This window comes from Phlebotomus papatasi, chromosome 3, assembly GCF_024763615.1.
Source record: "Phlebotomus papatasi isolate M1 chromosome 3, Ppap_2.1, whole genome shotgun sequence".
NCBI classification, from domain to species: Eukaryota; Metazoa; Arthropoda; class Insecta; order Diptera; family Psychodidae; genus Phlebotomus; species Phlebotomus papatasi.
Window position 1 is genome coordinate 59,865,114 of NC_077224.1, and position 18,034 is coordinate 59,883,147.

Here is an 18,034-nt window from a genome sequence, read left to right on the forward strand (position 1 = left end):
AGACCAGAGAGAGAGATAGAGACAACTGCATGCATGTATAGTATTTTGATTTTGAGATATCTATATACGTGATTTGACCCCCTATAAAAATAAAGTAACAGTACTTTATAGTTTTTGCATCAGGAAAGACTTAACGACTAAGGAATTTAACTATATTTACTTAAGTTTTTTAGTTATAAAATCATTCAAAACTTTATGGAAGTTTTTACGCAAATACCCGGTTTTGATGATTAAGTGCAGGTGTTGATAAATTAAAAAAAATTATATCTGTTTACAAGTAGGGTAATTTTGCGAAAAGTTGGACACTCCAAAAGGCGATCTTAGCACAGATATGAAATCGAACTTTTCAATCCGATTTCGGCAGTTCGTAACCAACTTTTGTCGAAAAACGTTTTGACGCTTATAATTCAGGACTACGATACAAGGTAAAAATTAATCTCTTAACCATTTTTCCTATCCGTTTCTCCGTAGTACGAACTGTTCTGGATAGAGAACGAGAAAAGATATTGACTTGCGGTTTTCGGTAAAAGGTAATAATAGATGGATGGCCTAAGATATTAATACCAAATCCATCCTCTACTACGCCTTCCGCCATTATGAAATATTCTCCAAATTTAATTTTCCCAATAACCCAATTATTATTTTAAATTTTTAATTTCGGACAAACTAATTTGGAATTTAACTCCTTTATTTTACACATAATATTGATGTACTCTACTTTGCAATTATGCAATTCTAGATTCCAGAGTATTTATAAGATTATTATTTTATTAATTTTCTTTGTAAAAATTAAAGAAAACCAACCAAACTCTATAGTGGTATGGCGGGTACGTCATAAATATACTGCGTTGTCCGAAATTCCAAATTTTGTCATATCAAAAATCAAATTTTGAGCTAAGTTATCCAAGGTTCTGGTAATAAATACGCAAAATTCAGGTTTGTAATTTAAGTAAATCAACCCCTCTCCTTACAATTCTGTGATAAAGAAAGCTTAAAGATTTAACCCTCTAGCGGTGTTTTCTTTAATATGCGAAAAAAGTTCTAAAACAATGTTTTCTAGGATAATTATGATCCAATAATGTCGAAAAAACCATTCATTCTTCATTATCTTTTTTAGTTTAGGCGCTAGGTGATAAAATATAAAAAAATTTTGAAACTTTTTCCTTCTAAAATTCACATTTTTAGTTTTTTTCAAATTTTTTAAATAAAATATACAAAGTTGAATGACATATCTTTCCAGTAAAAAATAAATTTATTTTAATCAGATAACTTTAAATCAGTATTTTTATGGAAATTAGAAATGAGTTTTTTTGCAAAAATATTTTTTGTTGCTTTTTTTTTGACCTGTCACACAAAACTGGGAATAGCAACAAAACGAAGAGTCAAAATGAGTTCAAACTTTCAAGAGATGTTTATAAGACTATTACCGAGGACACTATAGCACTTTTAAATAAATAAAACCTTTATTGTCGCTGTAAATGTGATTTTTGTGAAGACCGCCTGGAGGCGGTCTTACCCGTTAGATGGTTAAGTTAAATATTTTGTGAAGAAAATCCTAATAAGGCTTTAGTAAAGTTTAAAATTGGCTTCAAATAGCTCCATATAGAAAGGTCAACTTGCTAGGTGCTTGAGTTTAAAGATTGATTTAAAGATTTCACGCTTCACGATTACCGAAAAACCGGTTTACCGCCCTGTTCATGAGACGATTTTAAAACCAGTTTTAAGCGGTCAAATTGGTTAAACCGTGTCTTTTTTTTAAATTCTTATAAGCTCAGATTTATTTATTGAAAGGCAAGTAGCACTGCATGGATAATGCGACACATAGCCTCTTCCCCTCAACATCCCCGTAAATGCAAGATTGTTACGAAAACTCGCAAGGAGCCTCCGATTGGACAGGCTTTACGACAGCGACCTATGCTACGTTTCTGGAGCGAGCTAACGGAGAGTCGCCAGAATTTTAGGAGGTTAGTTCGAGAGGCCCGGTCCCTTAAAGGGACGTTGCAGCCACGTAAGTTAGTAAGTAGCACTGCAATATTTGTTCGTGTATTATTTATTTGCTTAAGAGGATCGTCAAGGAAAAAAAAGCTCCAGATTCAAGCTCCCGCGGAGCTACTCAAAGCATTCGTGATGTCCTCTGGTGGTGAAAAGAGTCATCACCCGCCATCAGCTGTCTCGTTTTTTCTACTGTTTTTTGTTCACGCTCATCGTCTGTCTATTTTTCTCCGAAGCGCTCCCCAGAGCACACAAAAAACCCATTGAAAAGGTTAAAAACCCAAAGGCGAATTTTTAGCCTTGCGATGCATTATGAGATTTTGTGAAGGAAAGAAAAAATGAGACATGCATGTTTTACGTATATCTTTGTCTCTAAAAATTGATAAAAAAAATTAAATTTTCAAGTGACAAAATTTCTTTTTTTATTTTCTTCATAATCCAAAATTTCTATTTCTTCAAAGGACACGTGCATATGAAACATTTGAAAGATAGGGGGAGGTTTATTTTTTGGTCTTTTTTGGTAGGGGAAAGTACTCTCCTTTCGAATGTTCATGCTTTCGAATAATGTGAATTTTCTTTTTTTTTCGTAAGAGACTTACACATTTCTATTAAATATTAGTTAGCTTATCATCAATATTTATGATTATGTGATAATTATTTATAAGTCTCTTAGGAAAAATAAAAGAAAAATCACGCTATTCGAAGGCATGAACGTTCGAAAGGAGAGTTCTTTCCCCTATCCCTTACGATTCGAAATTTAAAAACTTTATAATATTGGCAGGTCAAACTAATAAATAATTAACATGACCTTTATTTTTCCTTCATTCTTTCCAAAAACCGTGTTCTTCTTGGGAATCTTTAAAAACGCATCCTGCGATTTTTTTTATTTTTAAATATGTTTTAGAGGCCGACTCGGTGATAATTTCATATAAGAAAATACTGTTGAATTAAAGATTTTTCAAGGTCAAAGGTTAAAAATGCTCTAGAGAGCGTATTTTTATAAACCGAATAGGGTGACATTTGGTATAGTTCCAAAGGTCATGCAATTTCTTACAATTCTGAAAAGGGTATAATTGATTATGAATCCATATAATAAACCAGTTATGAAACTATAACTAATTTTTATCTGAAGTCCAATTGTAGTATTGTTAGCAAATTGTACAATCACAGTAAAAACTTTTGGACACTGACCAAAATATTGGTAAAAATTTTCTTTAGAACAATTTGTTACAAGACAAATATGTGCCTAGAAAAGGTATTTATTCGTTCCAATATTTTTCCTCATGGTTTTGTTAAGAATAGTGACAATTGGGTAAGTTTTCTTTTAGAACCGTTTCGATACCGTGGAATACCGTTGGAATAGAATTTTGTTGCGCTCTACTGTTTTGTTCCCACTGTCAGGAACAAATTTGTAGATTTTTTTTTTCATAAAAATACTATCCCTACATTTGTAACATATTCGTTTCAAAAATTTTCGGTGTCCGTGGACGATTTAATTTTTGGAACAAAGATCGTTAATAATATGGGGAATCCTTTTGTCTCTCTTAAGAAGTACAAATTTGTTGCTAAAAGTCGGAACCAAATATAGACATTTAGTTCCAATTATCGGGAACAAATTAATGCAATTTAAAAGATCTCGTCCGTTTCGTCTAACAGTTAAGGTCTGTACTTAAGTCGAAATGGATTTCGATGGCGAAAGTTCACAAGGAACATCAAATAAAATTCAGCTTAACAGTGTTTTATACAGACTTGTGCATTACAAAATCACATGCGAGTGCTGGTAGCAGGAGGGGAAAAAATCTCGGGAATCTCGAATTAAAAAAAGTGAAACCGTAAATATTATAGCTTGAAAAATGCCACAAATTTAACGTCTTCCTCGCTGCGATGGTGACTTTCGGAACAAATTAGTTACTAATATTGAGTATCTTTTCGTTACTCCTGGAGGGTACAAATTTGTTCCGAAAATTTTCAGTGTCCATGGATGAGCCACGTTGCGGAAAAAATTCGTTTTCATATTAGGTATCTTATTGAGTCTCGTAGAAAGCACAAATTTTTTCCAAAAACTTGTGTGTCCGTGGACGAGCTAATTTTTGGAACATTATTTTATTATTTATTTATTTTGATGTACCAGTTTTTCTTCGCCATTTTGTACATTTTTCATTTTACAAGTTTTTATACAGATTACATTGTGTATGAGAAATATGTCCATTCAGATGCTTCAGTCGTTTGCACCAGGCGGGACTCGAACTCACAACTATGACAGTCGAGCCGGAGATCACACCGCCCAAGAGCCGAACGCTCTTACCAATTGCACCACGAACCCCCTATTTTTGGAACAAATATAGTCATTCGACGAGAGATGGAACACCTTTTTTATTTTCAATATTGCGGATGCGTTTTGAATGCGAGACAAAGACGAATCTCACTGGTTTATCATTTGAAGACTCTAAATTTAAAATACCAATATTAGAAAAGCTTAGACGAAAATAGTCACTTCGAAAAATAGGATTTAAAAAAAGTTGCATTTTGAGGCACTCAAAAAAAGTGCGCGTGAGATGGAACACCCCTAATTTTAGCAAAACATTTCTAGTTTATTTTATTAATTTAGAATAGTGATTTTAGACATGAACACTATTTCATTGAATTTATTGGGGTTTATTATATTTTTTCAGTATAAATGATTTATTTTGTGGAATATGTGGCTCATATACTTCGATGGCAATTTCGTTGAGTGTATCAAATCAATCTTACCATAAATTTTGGGAAAATAATATCTAAGATTTACTTGAAAAGATTTTGAAGAACATTGACCAAAATTCACACCGGAAGTGTTGCCAAAACTATTAAGTTCCATCTCTCCTCAACCCCCAAATACACATATTCTTATGGCGAAATAAATATTTTTGGCCATTTTTCAGACATCCAAAAAAATTCAATTTTAATTTTTTCGTACAATTTTAAAGGTAGAAAGCTGTAACTTGGGGGTTTCCAATAGAATGTTGAAGGGCACAAATAGACCAAATGAGGTGGAGATTGTGAATAAGGTGTAGGCAGGAGGCGAAGTGGTCCATCTCTCTCACTGTTCCATCTCTCCTCGAATGATTATATGTGTCAATTTTTTTCCGGGGAAGAAACTTCCCGAAATCGTCAAACTCGTGAACACTATACTTTTAGGTGCGATTCTTTCATAATCGCACCTACTAATAAAGAGTATATATTTGGAGCAAACCCTGATGCCGCAAATGAGCAACCGAATTTTCAGAAATCGGCGGTTCCTGAGATATTTTGAAAAATGTGTAAAAACTCAGTTTTTTCTGAATTATCTCGAAATACTATTATGCTTTTTCGCTCCTTTTAGGTTTATTTTGTAACTTCGCGGATCGCGGTGTGTTCGTGGATTTTAGTGGGCCGCGGAATTTTTCGTGTATTTTCGTGGATCGCGGTGTTTCTCCCGGATTTTCTCGGATCACGGAATCGTTCACGAATTTTCGCGAACCGCGAAATTTCTCGCGGATCGCGGAATCTTTTGCGGACCGAAGAATTTCTCACGGATTTACGCAGCCGGCAGAATTTATTGTGGATTTTCCCGGACCGTGGATTTTTTCGCGTATTGCGGAATAGTTTCTGAGCCATTTTGGCATTAAAGTTTTACATGTATTTTTGTGCATTTCTGGCAAGCGAATTTGCACTCTTCAATTTTCAACGACCTCGAGTTGCACGCATTTTGAGGTTTCCTGTAATGAATTTCAGCTACCATAAGGTCATCTGGACTTCGATTTTGCCCCCAATTCGAATTTGCAATGAAAGAATCACACATAGCATAAGCCCATTTAGGCTTATCACTGACTTTTTTCCTCTCCGAGAAAAATTATATCCGCATATTTTGTAGTCACCGATATTAGCTAGTTTTGTGAAATGCCAATGACGGTTGACGATTCATAATTTTTACGATTTTTCTACAATTTTTTGAAAGAACGAGACTGATCGTGAAAATCATAAAAATTCGCTCAGCTGTAATTCATAAGATTTCTCACACAGGAGATGAGTTTTGTTGTTTTGTATTCTTTTTTCTCCTCCGCCTGATCGCAAAAAACTGCAGGCGTGCTGAAGGTCAGAGAGAAAAGGAAAGACATGGTGAAAAATGCGACCAAAAATCCACGCGTTATCTTGTGGCGAATTGCTGAACAGTTTTGAGTAGAATTTCTCGGAAGCTCGGAAAGCTATCAAAAGCTCATGAAAATTTCCAATTTGCAGCATATTGTTTAAAATTTAATTGCAAAAAAACTATTAGGAGTTTTTCCAATTCTAATGTACCATTTGAAAGCTAATGAAATGTAGATTGGTACAAAAATAATTATTTATTCGGAAAAAATTATATTCTCGGTACAAAGATGCAATGAAAACTGTCATTTTTTGGACAATTTTTAATTGAAAAATACTTGGAAAATTTGTATGAAAAGTGAAAGAAGTGAAACAGGCATTTTATAGAGCATGTCTTTACGAACAAAATTAAAAAAAAATATACCTCTCTATCTTTCATATTCTAGGAGATAATGCAGCCTCTTTGTGGCATGTTTTAGGAGTATACGAATGTTTGGAAAATTATATTACGAAAGGAAAACAGTTTTTCAAAAAATTAAAACATAGAATTAAAAGATAATATAAAAAACTACCCTCAGTTAAATTTTCAAGGAAATATCTCAAAAATTGTAAGACTTGATACACTTTTAATTTTGGGTTTTTGTATGGAGCCGCCATTTTCTGGCTTTATGATCCTCTTAAGTGGTCGCTGGTATTTTGCTTTCTTTAGCCGCATTTTGCACCAGATTAAGATAATTAAATTCTACAACAATTTATCATTTTTACAGTAATCTATATTGCATTAATTTTTTCATGGTATTTATTATATTGAAAAAATTACCAGTAATTTTTCTCCATTTCGAAGTTTTCTGAACTATTCTAAAATATTATTTTAAAACAAAATAAAGCAATAAATAAACAAGTAAAATATATAAACTATGTGAGAAAACATTTTTTTGTTAAATCCTATACCAAATTTTAAACCCTGATAAATTAATCAAAATTTACTAATCTAATCCGAATTTTTAAACTGGTTTATAAGCGGTTACCCAGGTTCGCAGTCATCGAAAACCGGTTAACCGTCAATTCTGAAAACCTAGTTGGTAAAATCACAACTTACCATTCGGGGAAAATTATAAAAGACCTTAATGTTGCATTTTCACTTTAAACTTCGAGTGTTAGATTGTTAGTGCAAGTTTCGTATCATACAAGCTTGCAAAAATCTTAACTTATTATCTAAAACAGATTTCGAAAGGTTACAAAAGTGTAAATACATATCCATAAACTAATAATTTTATGATTTTTCGAAATCTATTTTAGGTCCATAAATCGTTCATAAATGACGACTCCACCCTATTCGAAATAACATTGTTATGTCAAAGGGGTTCATTGGAGTGTTTCTTCGTTCGTTAGCATACCTACTTCGAAGAGTGCAGACGACCAGAGATATCGATTTGAGGCAATAAGAGAACAAAATTTTAGTGTTTGTACGCACGGAAATGCCCTTGAATCAATTCTAACAACTGTTCTTCAAGATCAAGAGTTACAAGAGATTTCTGAGAGCGTATTTTGCAACCGATCGGGGCAAATTGGAATTTATTGGAAAGGTCTTGAATTTAATGCCATTTAATAATGGAAAGGTCTTTTAATTTTAATGCGAAATATGTGTATATGTAATTTAAAAAAAAATTAATGAAATCTGTGAATTAAGTTGTGTATGAATGGAGAAGAATTTTACAGAAAGCTCATTATTATGATTCTTTTTCATACAGTAGACTCGCGCTCAATCGGCTCTTTTTTAATCAGCGAAAAATTTTGTAGACAATATTCACGTTTGATTTTGAAACAAATTTGCTCAAATTCCCTTTAGTTCTTCTTGTTTTATCGTGATTCTTTATAATTGAAAGCTTTTTGTGGAATTTACAATTACTTTGACGCCCGATGCCCGAATCTCTCGATAATTTGGATGACATTTTGCCCCATATGCCCGATTGAGAGAGGGTCTACTGTATATATTTGACCGGTAAACAATATTCATAATCTAAACAAATAATGCCAAATTAATTTTGGAGTATACAATCGAAATCACGAATTCGAGTATTTCGGCAAGCTTGGACGCTTTACCATAGTTTTTGTTTAAGTTTTATATTAAATTCCCAATCAAGCAATAATTTCGCCCAATATCTCAATAACCCTTATTCCTCCTTCTAAGAATTTTCCAAAGCCAAAACCTCTTAGGATGGCATCTGGTTGGGATAAAATTAGAATCACTTGAAGGATTTTATGTACATTTTCTTAAATTTATACGATATTATCTCAAATATTTAATTCTGCTTTTAAACCTAAAGAAGACCTCCTACAATACCCAAAAATTTGAACTTGATGTAAGATTTTCCTCGCTATTGTCTTTCAGCTGTGTGATTCGTGAATCTTGCACAATTTTTGTTGTGTTCAAAATTGCAAAATTAATTTAAAGAGACAAATTTTTATTCGTTTTAGAAGAATCAAAATATTATTATGTTAAGTGATCTGCGCAAGTTGCAAAATCAAGTAAAAGAAATGCCTAATTTAAAGTACATAAGTTTTCTAAGTATGTCTGTGTGCTTCACAATCCCATCGTGAAAGTGCCTCAGAAAATATTCAATCACTCTCTTTTATAAATAGTCTTTTCAGTTTCGATCGTGAACACAATGATTGAAGATCATCCATCTACTGTCTCGCCATTATTATTTGTGAATTTCTAGAAAGGACTATCGACTGCAAAAAAAGTTCTAGTATTGCAAGTTAAAGTGAAAATATAAAGACTTTTCTTTCTTTTTTTTCAAAGAAATATCTTAATAGAAATATTAAAAAAAAAAATGGTTGAGTTGAATATATCATTTGTATCAGTGGATTTTGAAGTATTCGGACATGTTCAAGGTACTTTTTGTACTAGAGAAAAATAACTTGATAAATTCAATAGCTAATATTTTTAGAGCATGTTTAAATTACTCGTGAGATTAAAATCATCCGCAATTGCTATTAAAAAGCATTTCATTGAGCTTTCCATCATTAAATTAAAATTGGAATAAGTAATTGGATGAAGTGCAGTAATTAATTGCGGAAAACGCATTGACAGAAATATTAGTTATTGACAAAGGGGAAATAGAAATGTAATTAAGACAATCCCCTTTTCTGGACTATTTTCTATTATTTTATTTATTTATTTATTTATCACATGGTATGCCTCTAAAAAAGGATGTGGCTTTACAAAACACTGCCGTGATATGTGTGTTAAGCGAAAAATTGGTGGATGGGTAAAAAACTCCAAGACAGGCACAATTGTAGGGAAAATGCAGGGCAGCAAGGAATCCATCGATGAAATGTGAGTATAAAACAAGTGCATTTGTGACCCAATTAACATTCTATCACTCTCCCCATTTGCACATTCAATCCCCAATTAATCTTATAGATTAGATATTTTATTGCGAATTTATTAAGGATTTAACCATTTTGGCATAAATTAGTTATTACGATTTAGTCAAGTATCAATATCAATACTTTGTGCTCTTAAGATGGTTATGCTTCCCAAATGCGCATTAATTAAGTAATTCAGACAATAAAATTTTCTTATGCAATTCTTTTGGTTTTAACCCTTTCACAACGACAAAGAATCTTACAATAATTGCAAGCCAGATATTTAAAACAAACTTGTTTTTATTGGAATAGAACAAATTACGTAGGGAACTGTATTAGGGATAGTCAGGTTAAGAAAAACACTATACAATTAGTGGAACATAAGTTTTGAAAAATATTTAGAAATTTTGTTTAAAAAACTTAAATGGTTTTTAATTTTTACATTTTACAGAAATTAATTTAAAAAAAAGCGTAATTGGAAATATGCATCTGTTTTTCGAACAGTCATGCATTTATTTAAGTATGACGCGGATAATTGGTTTTACAGATTAGGTATGAACTAAACACAGTGTATCCTTGCGATAGTTAATTAGTAAAGTAAATTAATAATAACTAATTAGTAAATTAATTTGCTTTGGAACAACAATACGGAGGACTCCGGTGATCGTTTTTACCTTCTTATATAAAGATTTTTTTTAATTAGTTTAGAATTTAAAAAAAGAACTAGGTTAATATAGGATGGATACCCCGAATGATCCCACTGCCCCATTTGATGCAATCTTGAATTAAAGTGCCATTTTATCAATACTACGATATTTAAGAATCATTAAAGAAGTCTTTACAAACGTTTTGTATTTTCTCCTTAGGGCTAACAAGGGTAACATCTACCAGAACGCCCACAATCAGCGATTGTTTTTAGATCTCTTTTTGTAACTTTGCTAATGAATCGATCAATATGCAATATTCAGGGGTTATTACATACAAGTGTCTTGATTAAAACAAAAATATATTTTATTATTAAATATTTGATAAGACTGGTACATTTGGTACAGCAGAACTTGTATAATTTTTATCCGATTGATTTGAAATTTTCAGGGTCACATAGGGAAGCACATAAGATTTATTAGATTTATAAATAATTACATTTATTGCAAACACATAAAGTCAATTTTTAAGACAAAAAATCTTGTTTTTTTGTTCTTCAAGTTACTGGAAATTTTGCAAAAATCACTATTTTTTTTTTTTTTTTCAAAAAACAAAGCTAAGTAGAGAAGCTTAGATTTTAACCCTTTAACGACGAGACACTTTTTACGAACTGAAAATCAATAATAAAAATTAAACTGAGAAGCATAATCAATGATAAGTCTTACATCTAACCTTGAAAAGTCCAACAGAGTCTGATTCGGTGTATTTTGTGCTTTTATGAACGATAGGGACAAAAATATCCCAAAAGTTTAAGTAATTTTTCTGACAATAGCAATGAATAATATTTTTCGCTTTAATGAAAAATATTACGTATGAGTATTGTAGTTTTTATTGCCAAAAGGCTTTTGCTTAAATAAAATTGGAAGTATAAAAAATAAATAAAATCAATCATGAATTTGAGAATTTAAAAATTCGCGATTTTAAGCTTCAATATTTACTAGCAAATAGCTAGAGACTTGCAAAAAATTTTATAGATTCCTTCAGCCTTCTACTATATAATTATGTACAGAAATAACAAAAAAATAACTTTGGGTAGTCTGGAAAAATTATTTTCTTTATGGGACACCGGTGTTCCAATCGTCCTTAAAGGGTTAAGTACAGTGAGTGTCAATAGTTTGTTGCCTAATGGATGTTTGAGAAATCAAGTGAAAAAAATGATAGAAAAAAATACTTTTCCAAATTTTTCTTTTTGCAGATGAGTTCCTTGTAATCCGTAGATATTATTTATAGTTTTCAAAAAAAATAATTAATTTTATTTCATATCAAAAATAATTGTTTTCCAAAAGTTGGTCATTTTTGAAAAATCAAAAGTTTGTTGCCTCATTAAAAAAAACTAATTCAAAATGGTGAAAACGTGCAACCAACTTTATGTAAACCGGTTACATTTTGAGCTTATGTCATTTGATAGGCAAATGGTGGATTTGTACATTTTTAAGGCTGTCAATGGTAAATATATAGGTGTAAAAGTGATGATAAATAACAAGAAATAATCAGTTTTTTGATAATTCATAATTTAGGTTATAATGGCAAATTACAAAAAGTTGAAAGGTGGGATATTGTCCAGAGATACTGCTGGAAGGAATCGGCGTCGCTTAATTGCCAAATTTTATGGAAATTCATGAAAAGTTATACATAAAATGGTCAAATATTATAGTTATGAGGCACGAGTACATCTGAAAAACGCTACTGGTAGACCCAGGGTTTCGACTCAGAAAGTCGATAACCGCATTCTAGGTATCTCTGATAGTAACCCCATAATGTTTGCTTCAAAAATTCAGAGTCGGCTGGTTACAGAAGGCATACAGGCTTCAAAACCAACCGCAATTTAATGAAAGTGGTAAGAATAATTACTTGGTTTGCAGGTTTCCATTGGTAAACAAAACCAATCTGGTTAAAAGGTTGTAAATTCACTTGGAGCATGCTAAAAACGTAAAAATACAACCTCTTACGCAGTTTGGTTTTGCTTACCAATGGAATCTTGCGAGCCAAGTACCTATTCTTATATTTTCTTTCATTTTGAGTTTGATTTTCGAAGCATTTGAAGCCTGTATGCCTTCTGTAACCAGCCGACTTTGAATTTTTGAAGCAAACATGATGGGGTTACTATCAGAGATACCTAGAATGCGGTTATCGACTTTCTAAGTCGAAACCCTGGGTCTACCAGTAGCGTTTTTCAGATGTACTCGTGCCTCATAACTATAATATTTGACCATTTTATGTATAACTTTTCATGAATTTCCATAAAATTTGGCAATTAAGCGACGCCGATTCCTTCCAGCAGTATCTCTGGACAATATCCCACCTTTCAACTTTTTGTAATTTGCCATTATAACCTAAATTATGAATTATCAAAAAACTGATTATTTCTTGTTATTTATCATCACTTTTACACCTATATATTTACCATTGACAGCCTTAAAAATGTACAAATCCACCATTTGCCTATCAAATGACATAAGCTCAAAATGTAACCGGTTTACATAAAGTTGGTTGCACGTTTTCACCATTTTGAATTAGTTTTTTTAATGAGGCAACAAACTTTTGATTTTTCAAAAATGACCAACTTTTGGAAAACAATTATTTTTGATATGAAATAAAATTAATTATTTTTTTTGAAAACTATAAATAATATCTACGGATTACAAGGAACTCATCTGCAAAAAGAAAAATTTGGAAAAGTATTTTTTTTCTATCATTTTTTTCACTTGATTTCTCAAACATCCATTAGGCAATAAACTATTGACACTCACTGTAAATCGGATAAAAAAATACTAAAGTTCTATTACTAGCCGCAGAGTGCCTTACAAAACCAATTTACCCTCAGTTCGCACAGTGCTGCCGCATTATTTTCTATTCAAGATTTAAATAAATAATATTTTGTTTTCCCCAAAACATAGGTGTATAATAACTCGTGAAAATTTCATTAGTAAAATCGTAAAAAATTCACAAAAAACGTTAATTTTAGGCGTTGTGGTTGATGTTATCTCGTTTCTTGATCATTATTACAAAAAGTAATTAAAAATTCTCCAAAAAGTCCCAATTGCATCATTCCAAAGAATAGTTAGTGATATTTGGGAAAAAAATAAATGAATAGTGAAAAATTAAAATTGGTCAATAAAAAAATAAATTTGATCAACAAATTATTCCAAATGATCAGTAAAAATATTTAATTTTGACAGTAAAAATTTCGACTTTTTGTGTGAAAAGTAGAAATTTGTCCGTGAAAAGTAAAATTTAGTCGGTAAAAAGTAAAATTTGGTTAGTAAAAAGTTTAAAATTGATAGAAAACTTCAAATCGATCAGTAGAAATATTCGAGTTGATCAGTGAACCATATTTTATTTTTTACTGGTAATTTTTAATTTTTTGCTAATCAATTTTTGTTTTTCTCTGGTCATGTTTTATTTTTCACTAACCAAATTTTGTTATTTTTTTAATGACCGGTTTTAATAAAATAAGGTAAAGCGCCCTCACTCGACCAGTTCCTTGTCTCGACCGGTAGATTTATTTATTCAATTTATTTACATTTGCTATAATATTTTGCGTATAACTTAACATTAATAGGCCAATTATTCTATGAATAATACAAACCAGTGACATATTCTTAGAAATTGACCATCAAACATTCAAACACCTGCCGAAAAGAGGAACCCGGGCGAGTGAGGAAACTTGACCTTACTGCTCTTTTTTATTTCTTTACTAATCATTTCGAATTGCTGACCAAATTTTATTTTTTACTGCTCGTTTATTCGATGCCAAATTATATCCTTATACCTCCGGCACACCTTTTAGATTGGTAAAATTTCATTAAATTAAAAATTCGGGTCTCTTTCCTTCTGAAAAGATTTGCATAAAGGCCTCTACACATTGGAAGCAATTTTCGTCAAAAATTGTATTTTTGACAGAATTTTGACGTTTTCGCCTAGAGAAGTGCAGACGATTTCCTTCAAAACGCAATTTTTGACGAAAATTGTTCCTAATGTGTAGAGGCCCTAAGTCTATGTTCTATTCTTTCGGACTTCAAATTGGACTGAACTAAATTTAATTTGGTGTAATATTCAAAAGAAAAAGAAGAGTCCGAAAGAGTGAGATAGACATATGCTAAACTTTTAAGAAAGAAAGGGATGTGAATTTCAATTTTATGAATTTTTCCTGATCTAAAAGGTGTACCGAAGCCATTAAGAACTTTTTGCAATAAAATCTAAATTAGAAATGCTTCAACAATCCAATAAGTTTAAAGCAATATGTTTAATTTTTTTGTCTCAAGCACACGTTTTAAGTTATTCAAATTTTCAAAGTTTATTTCAAATTTGAATTCTAGGAAATCAAAATTCGCATCCTTTTCTCTCTCAAATGTTTTCATATGTTTATAACCACTATTTTACACAGAAAGTTCGATTGAACTAAATTGAATTTGTTGTGATGTATAAAAGAAGAAGAAAAGTGCGAAAGAGTAGGTTAGATATACGTGAAACTTTTGAGATGGATGTGATATTCGATTTCATGAAATCAAAATGGGACTTAATGGCTCCGGCACATCTTTTAGATCGGGAAAATTTCATGAAGTCAAAATTCACATCCCTTTCTTTCTCACATGTTTTGTATATATCTATCTCATTTTTTCGTACTCCAAATTCGATTGAGCTGAATTGAATTTTTTGTGATGTTTAAAAGAAGGAGAAGAAGAATACGAAAGAATGAGACAGACATATGCAAAATGTGTGAGAAAGAAAGGGATTCCAATTTCAACTTCATGAAGTTTTCCTGATTTAAAAAGTGTGCCGGAGCTATTAAAAATGTGTCAGAGGAATTAATAAAAAGAAATAATTGATTTTAGCTAATGTTCAATGTGATAATGTGTCTCCCACGTTTCTCTATCTTAGTTCCTTTATTTATTGTTTGTTCATTTTGAAATAAAATAAGATTTATGTCCAATTAAATTTTGTTTTGTAAACATGTTTCTGACATTTCAATGAGAGTGAATGAAATCTAGATCTTGTCGAACTAGTCATCTCGCTCTCTCTCATAGGAAATTTTAAAAATATGTTTACAGATAAAAGTAATTGTGCGCTGGGCATTAGGGTTACGAAAATAGAATTGAAGGTTTGCCTAGAATATATTTGAGAAGATTTTATTATTTTTTTTCGACAGCATAAAAGCCTTTCCATAACAAATTCGACTGCATTTAGGGAATCTAATTGTTTTTAAGAAATGTGTGACTTTATTAAAATATAGTACCATCACTGAGAGAAATCCGAAAAAGTTAAAATAACATTCCTGAAATGTTAATTTTACCCTGCAGTATTGATCCAAAACCGGTGTAAATATCACCCTTTCTATGTGTTAATTTTACCCTTAAAGAGGTGTAAAATGAACATTAAAAAATTTGATATATTTTTACACTGAGAAAAAAGGGGTGCGATTAACTTTTTTTCCTCATAACTTTGACACTTTTTAGGTGTAAAAATATATCAAATTTTTTTAATGTTAATTTTACACTTTTTTAAGGGTAAAAATAACATGAAAAAGGGTACATTTAACCCCTAATACACCTAAAAAGCATAATATTTACACCGATTTCGGATCAATACTGCAGGGTAAAATTAACATTTTCGGAATGTTAATTTAACTTTTTCGGATTTCTCTCAGTGTACACCTGAAAAGTGTTAAAGTTGTGAGGAAACAAAGTTAATCGCACCCTCTTTTTTTCGAAGTGATAGGTCAGATGCAGTAAAGGAATATAGGAAAAAATATGAAGTGTTTGAAGCCAGAGTGTGTGCGTAGCCTGAAAACCCTTTCCCTATCCCTATGTGTATTTGGCATTATTTTTCTGTTAAATGCAGATTAAACATATTTCATTTAAATATAAAAAATTGTACAAAATAAAAAACGATTTTTCTGCTGGACTTTCCAGTGCTAAATCTGGGACTCTGGCGCCTCTAGCGCCACTCAGACAAAGCTCAAATGTTCCAGAAAGTCTCTAAGAGGCCAAATGTAGTTATTTTGAAAAAAATAACAATAACATGCCCCAAAAAATGGTATTTTTAGACTAATGCCCAACGCACAATAAATTTTGTTTATTAAACATGTTTTTGAAATTTCAATGAGAGTGAATGAGATCTAGATCTAGTCATCTCGCTCATTCTCATAGGAAATTTTGAAAACATGTTTACAAACATAAGTTATTATGCGCTGGTCATAATGCTATGTAAAAAAAACTCTTCCGGATCGTTTTTGATTGAGAAGAACTTAAACACTGAGAGAAATCCGAAAAAGTTAAAATAACATTCGGACAATAACAACGGAAATGTTAATTTTATCCTGTAGTATTGATCCGAAATCGGTGTAAATATTATGCTTTTTAGGTGTATTAGGGGTTAAAGTTACTCTTTTTCATGTTAATTTTACCTTAAAAAGGTGTAAAATTAATATTAAACAATGTCAATATATTTTTACGCCTAAAAAGTGTTAAAATTATGAGGAAAAAAAGTTAATCGCACCCCCGTTTTTTTCTCAGTGAAGGGTTAACTGCAGAATACGCAACATTGAATAGAGAAGCTAAAATAAAACGAATCGTTCCCAATTGTATTTTCGTGTAATCTTTTTTTCAGTACCTAAACTTGTTATCAATACCCAGGGCAATATTTATTTTATTTTGCTATTAATTTGCATCAGAAAAAGGACTAAATAGTCAAGAGATTTGTCTAGGAAAAGTTTATTATGAAAATGATAAAATACGCCTTTCGATTTCGGGATCCTTGAAAAAGAAATTGGTCAAGGTTCAAATTATGGTTTATTGTCAGAGCACATGAACTATTTGGCAAGATGCAAATGAAAATACTTTGATAATGGGATTTACAGATGAGGATACTTTCTCTGCAAAAATCAGATGCCAACATGAAGATCACATTAACAAATTGAAGAGAGTTGAGGTATATAAATCATTACAGAGATCATTGAGGAAAAATATAAAGTGAAGGTCAATTAAAATAAATATATCAATGTTTAGTCTCGCTTATTGGCGCCCTATTATTCACTCAATTAAACAAATCATGTCCAAGTAATTAGTTGTTAGGTAGGATATTCAATGAAATCAAAATTGATATCAGAAAGAAATAGGAGATTTAAGGATGTTTTCTTCTATCTTGCAAAAAGTACAAGTAGCTTTTTAATGATAGTTTTTTTTATACAAATCTTGTCCCTATTGCCCCTTTATCCCCTATTTTTTCTATGATTTTGGTGAATGAACAAGGCATTTCCTCAATTAAATGACTCACTTAGGGTTCACTGCACTTTATCAAACTGTTTTATATGTTATTTGTAATTAAACAATATCTTTTTCTCTCAATTTTCAGGACAGATTGGCTGACGAACACCGGATCACCCGGATGCAAAATAGAAAGATGCGAGTTCAAAAATTGGCTAACCTTGCTTCGACCCGACTACCGGGACTTTGCAATTAGGTTCTAAGAATACACAATTATACAAATTTTAATCAATTTCTTCTATTTTTAATCACCAAGTGCTAAAAAAAGCTCCTGTTATCTTTGCAAAATAAAATCAACCAAAGCAAAACATAGCAACATAACCTCAAATTCAAACATCAATCATTCACTCAGCAATTTGATGATTTCAATCGTTCAGCTACATCAAGGGTCATAGTGCACCATGTACTTACCAACTCTGTAGCAATAAAAGGCTTTTTTGATGTTTCAATAAAGGTATTTCACAAAATATTCCACAAAACACAAATTGAATCTTTTTCAATGACGCCGCTAACTGCGCCCCCACCACTTTTATGATGAAACTTTTTCGCCGTACTTCGCCATGACAAAATATACCATCCGCCATTTTGGGAAATTT

General features: G+C 31.5%; 2 protein-coding genes across 2 annotated transcripts in view; one reads left to right on the top strand and one right to left on the bottom strand.

Annotated features, from left to right (window-relative positions):
- The window catches only part of LOC129807051 (phosphopentomutase), a 64,197-nt gene extending 46,218 nt beyond the window's left edge, over nucleotides 1–17,979 (bottom strand). Inside the window, exon 1 of the mRNA XM_055856035.1 lies at nucleotides 17,850–17,979. The gene's annotated coding sequence lies outside the window, so the exon portion shown is untranslated. The remainder of the gene's footprint in view (nucleotides 1–17,849) is intronic.
- LOC129807104 (acylphosphatase-2) lies at nucleotides 8,720–17,923 on the top strand. Its single transcript, XM_055856146.1, has 3 exons — nucleotides 8,720–8,991; nucleotides 9,310–9,436; nucleotides 17,527–17,923. The coding sequence occupies exons 1-3, from the start codon at nucleotides 8,931–8,933 to the stop codon at nucleotides 17,639–17,641; spliced, it is 303 nt and encodes a 100-aa protein (XP_055712121.1). The 5' UTR covers nucleotides 8,720–8,930; the 3' UTR covers nucleotides 17,642–17,923.
- Nucleotides 17,980–18,034: the final 55 nt, after the last annotated feature.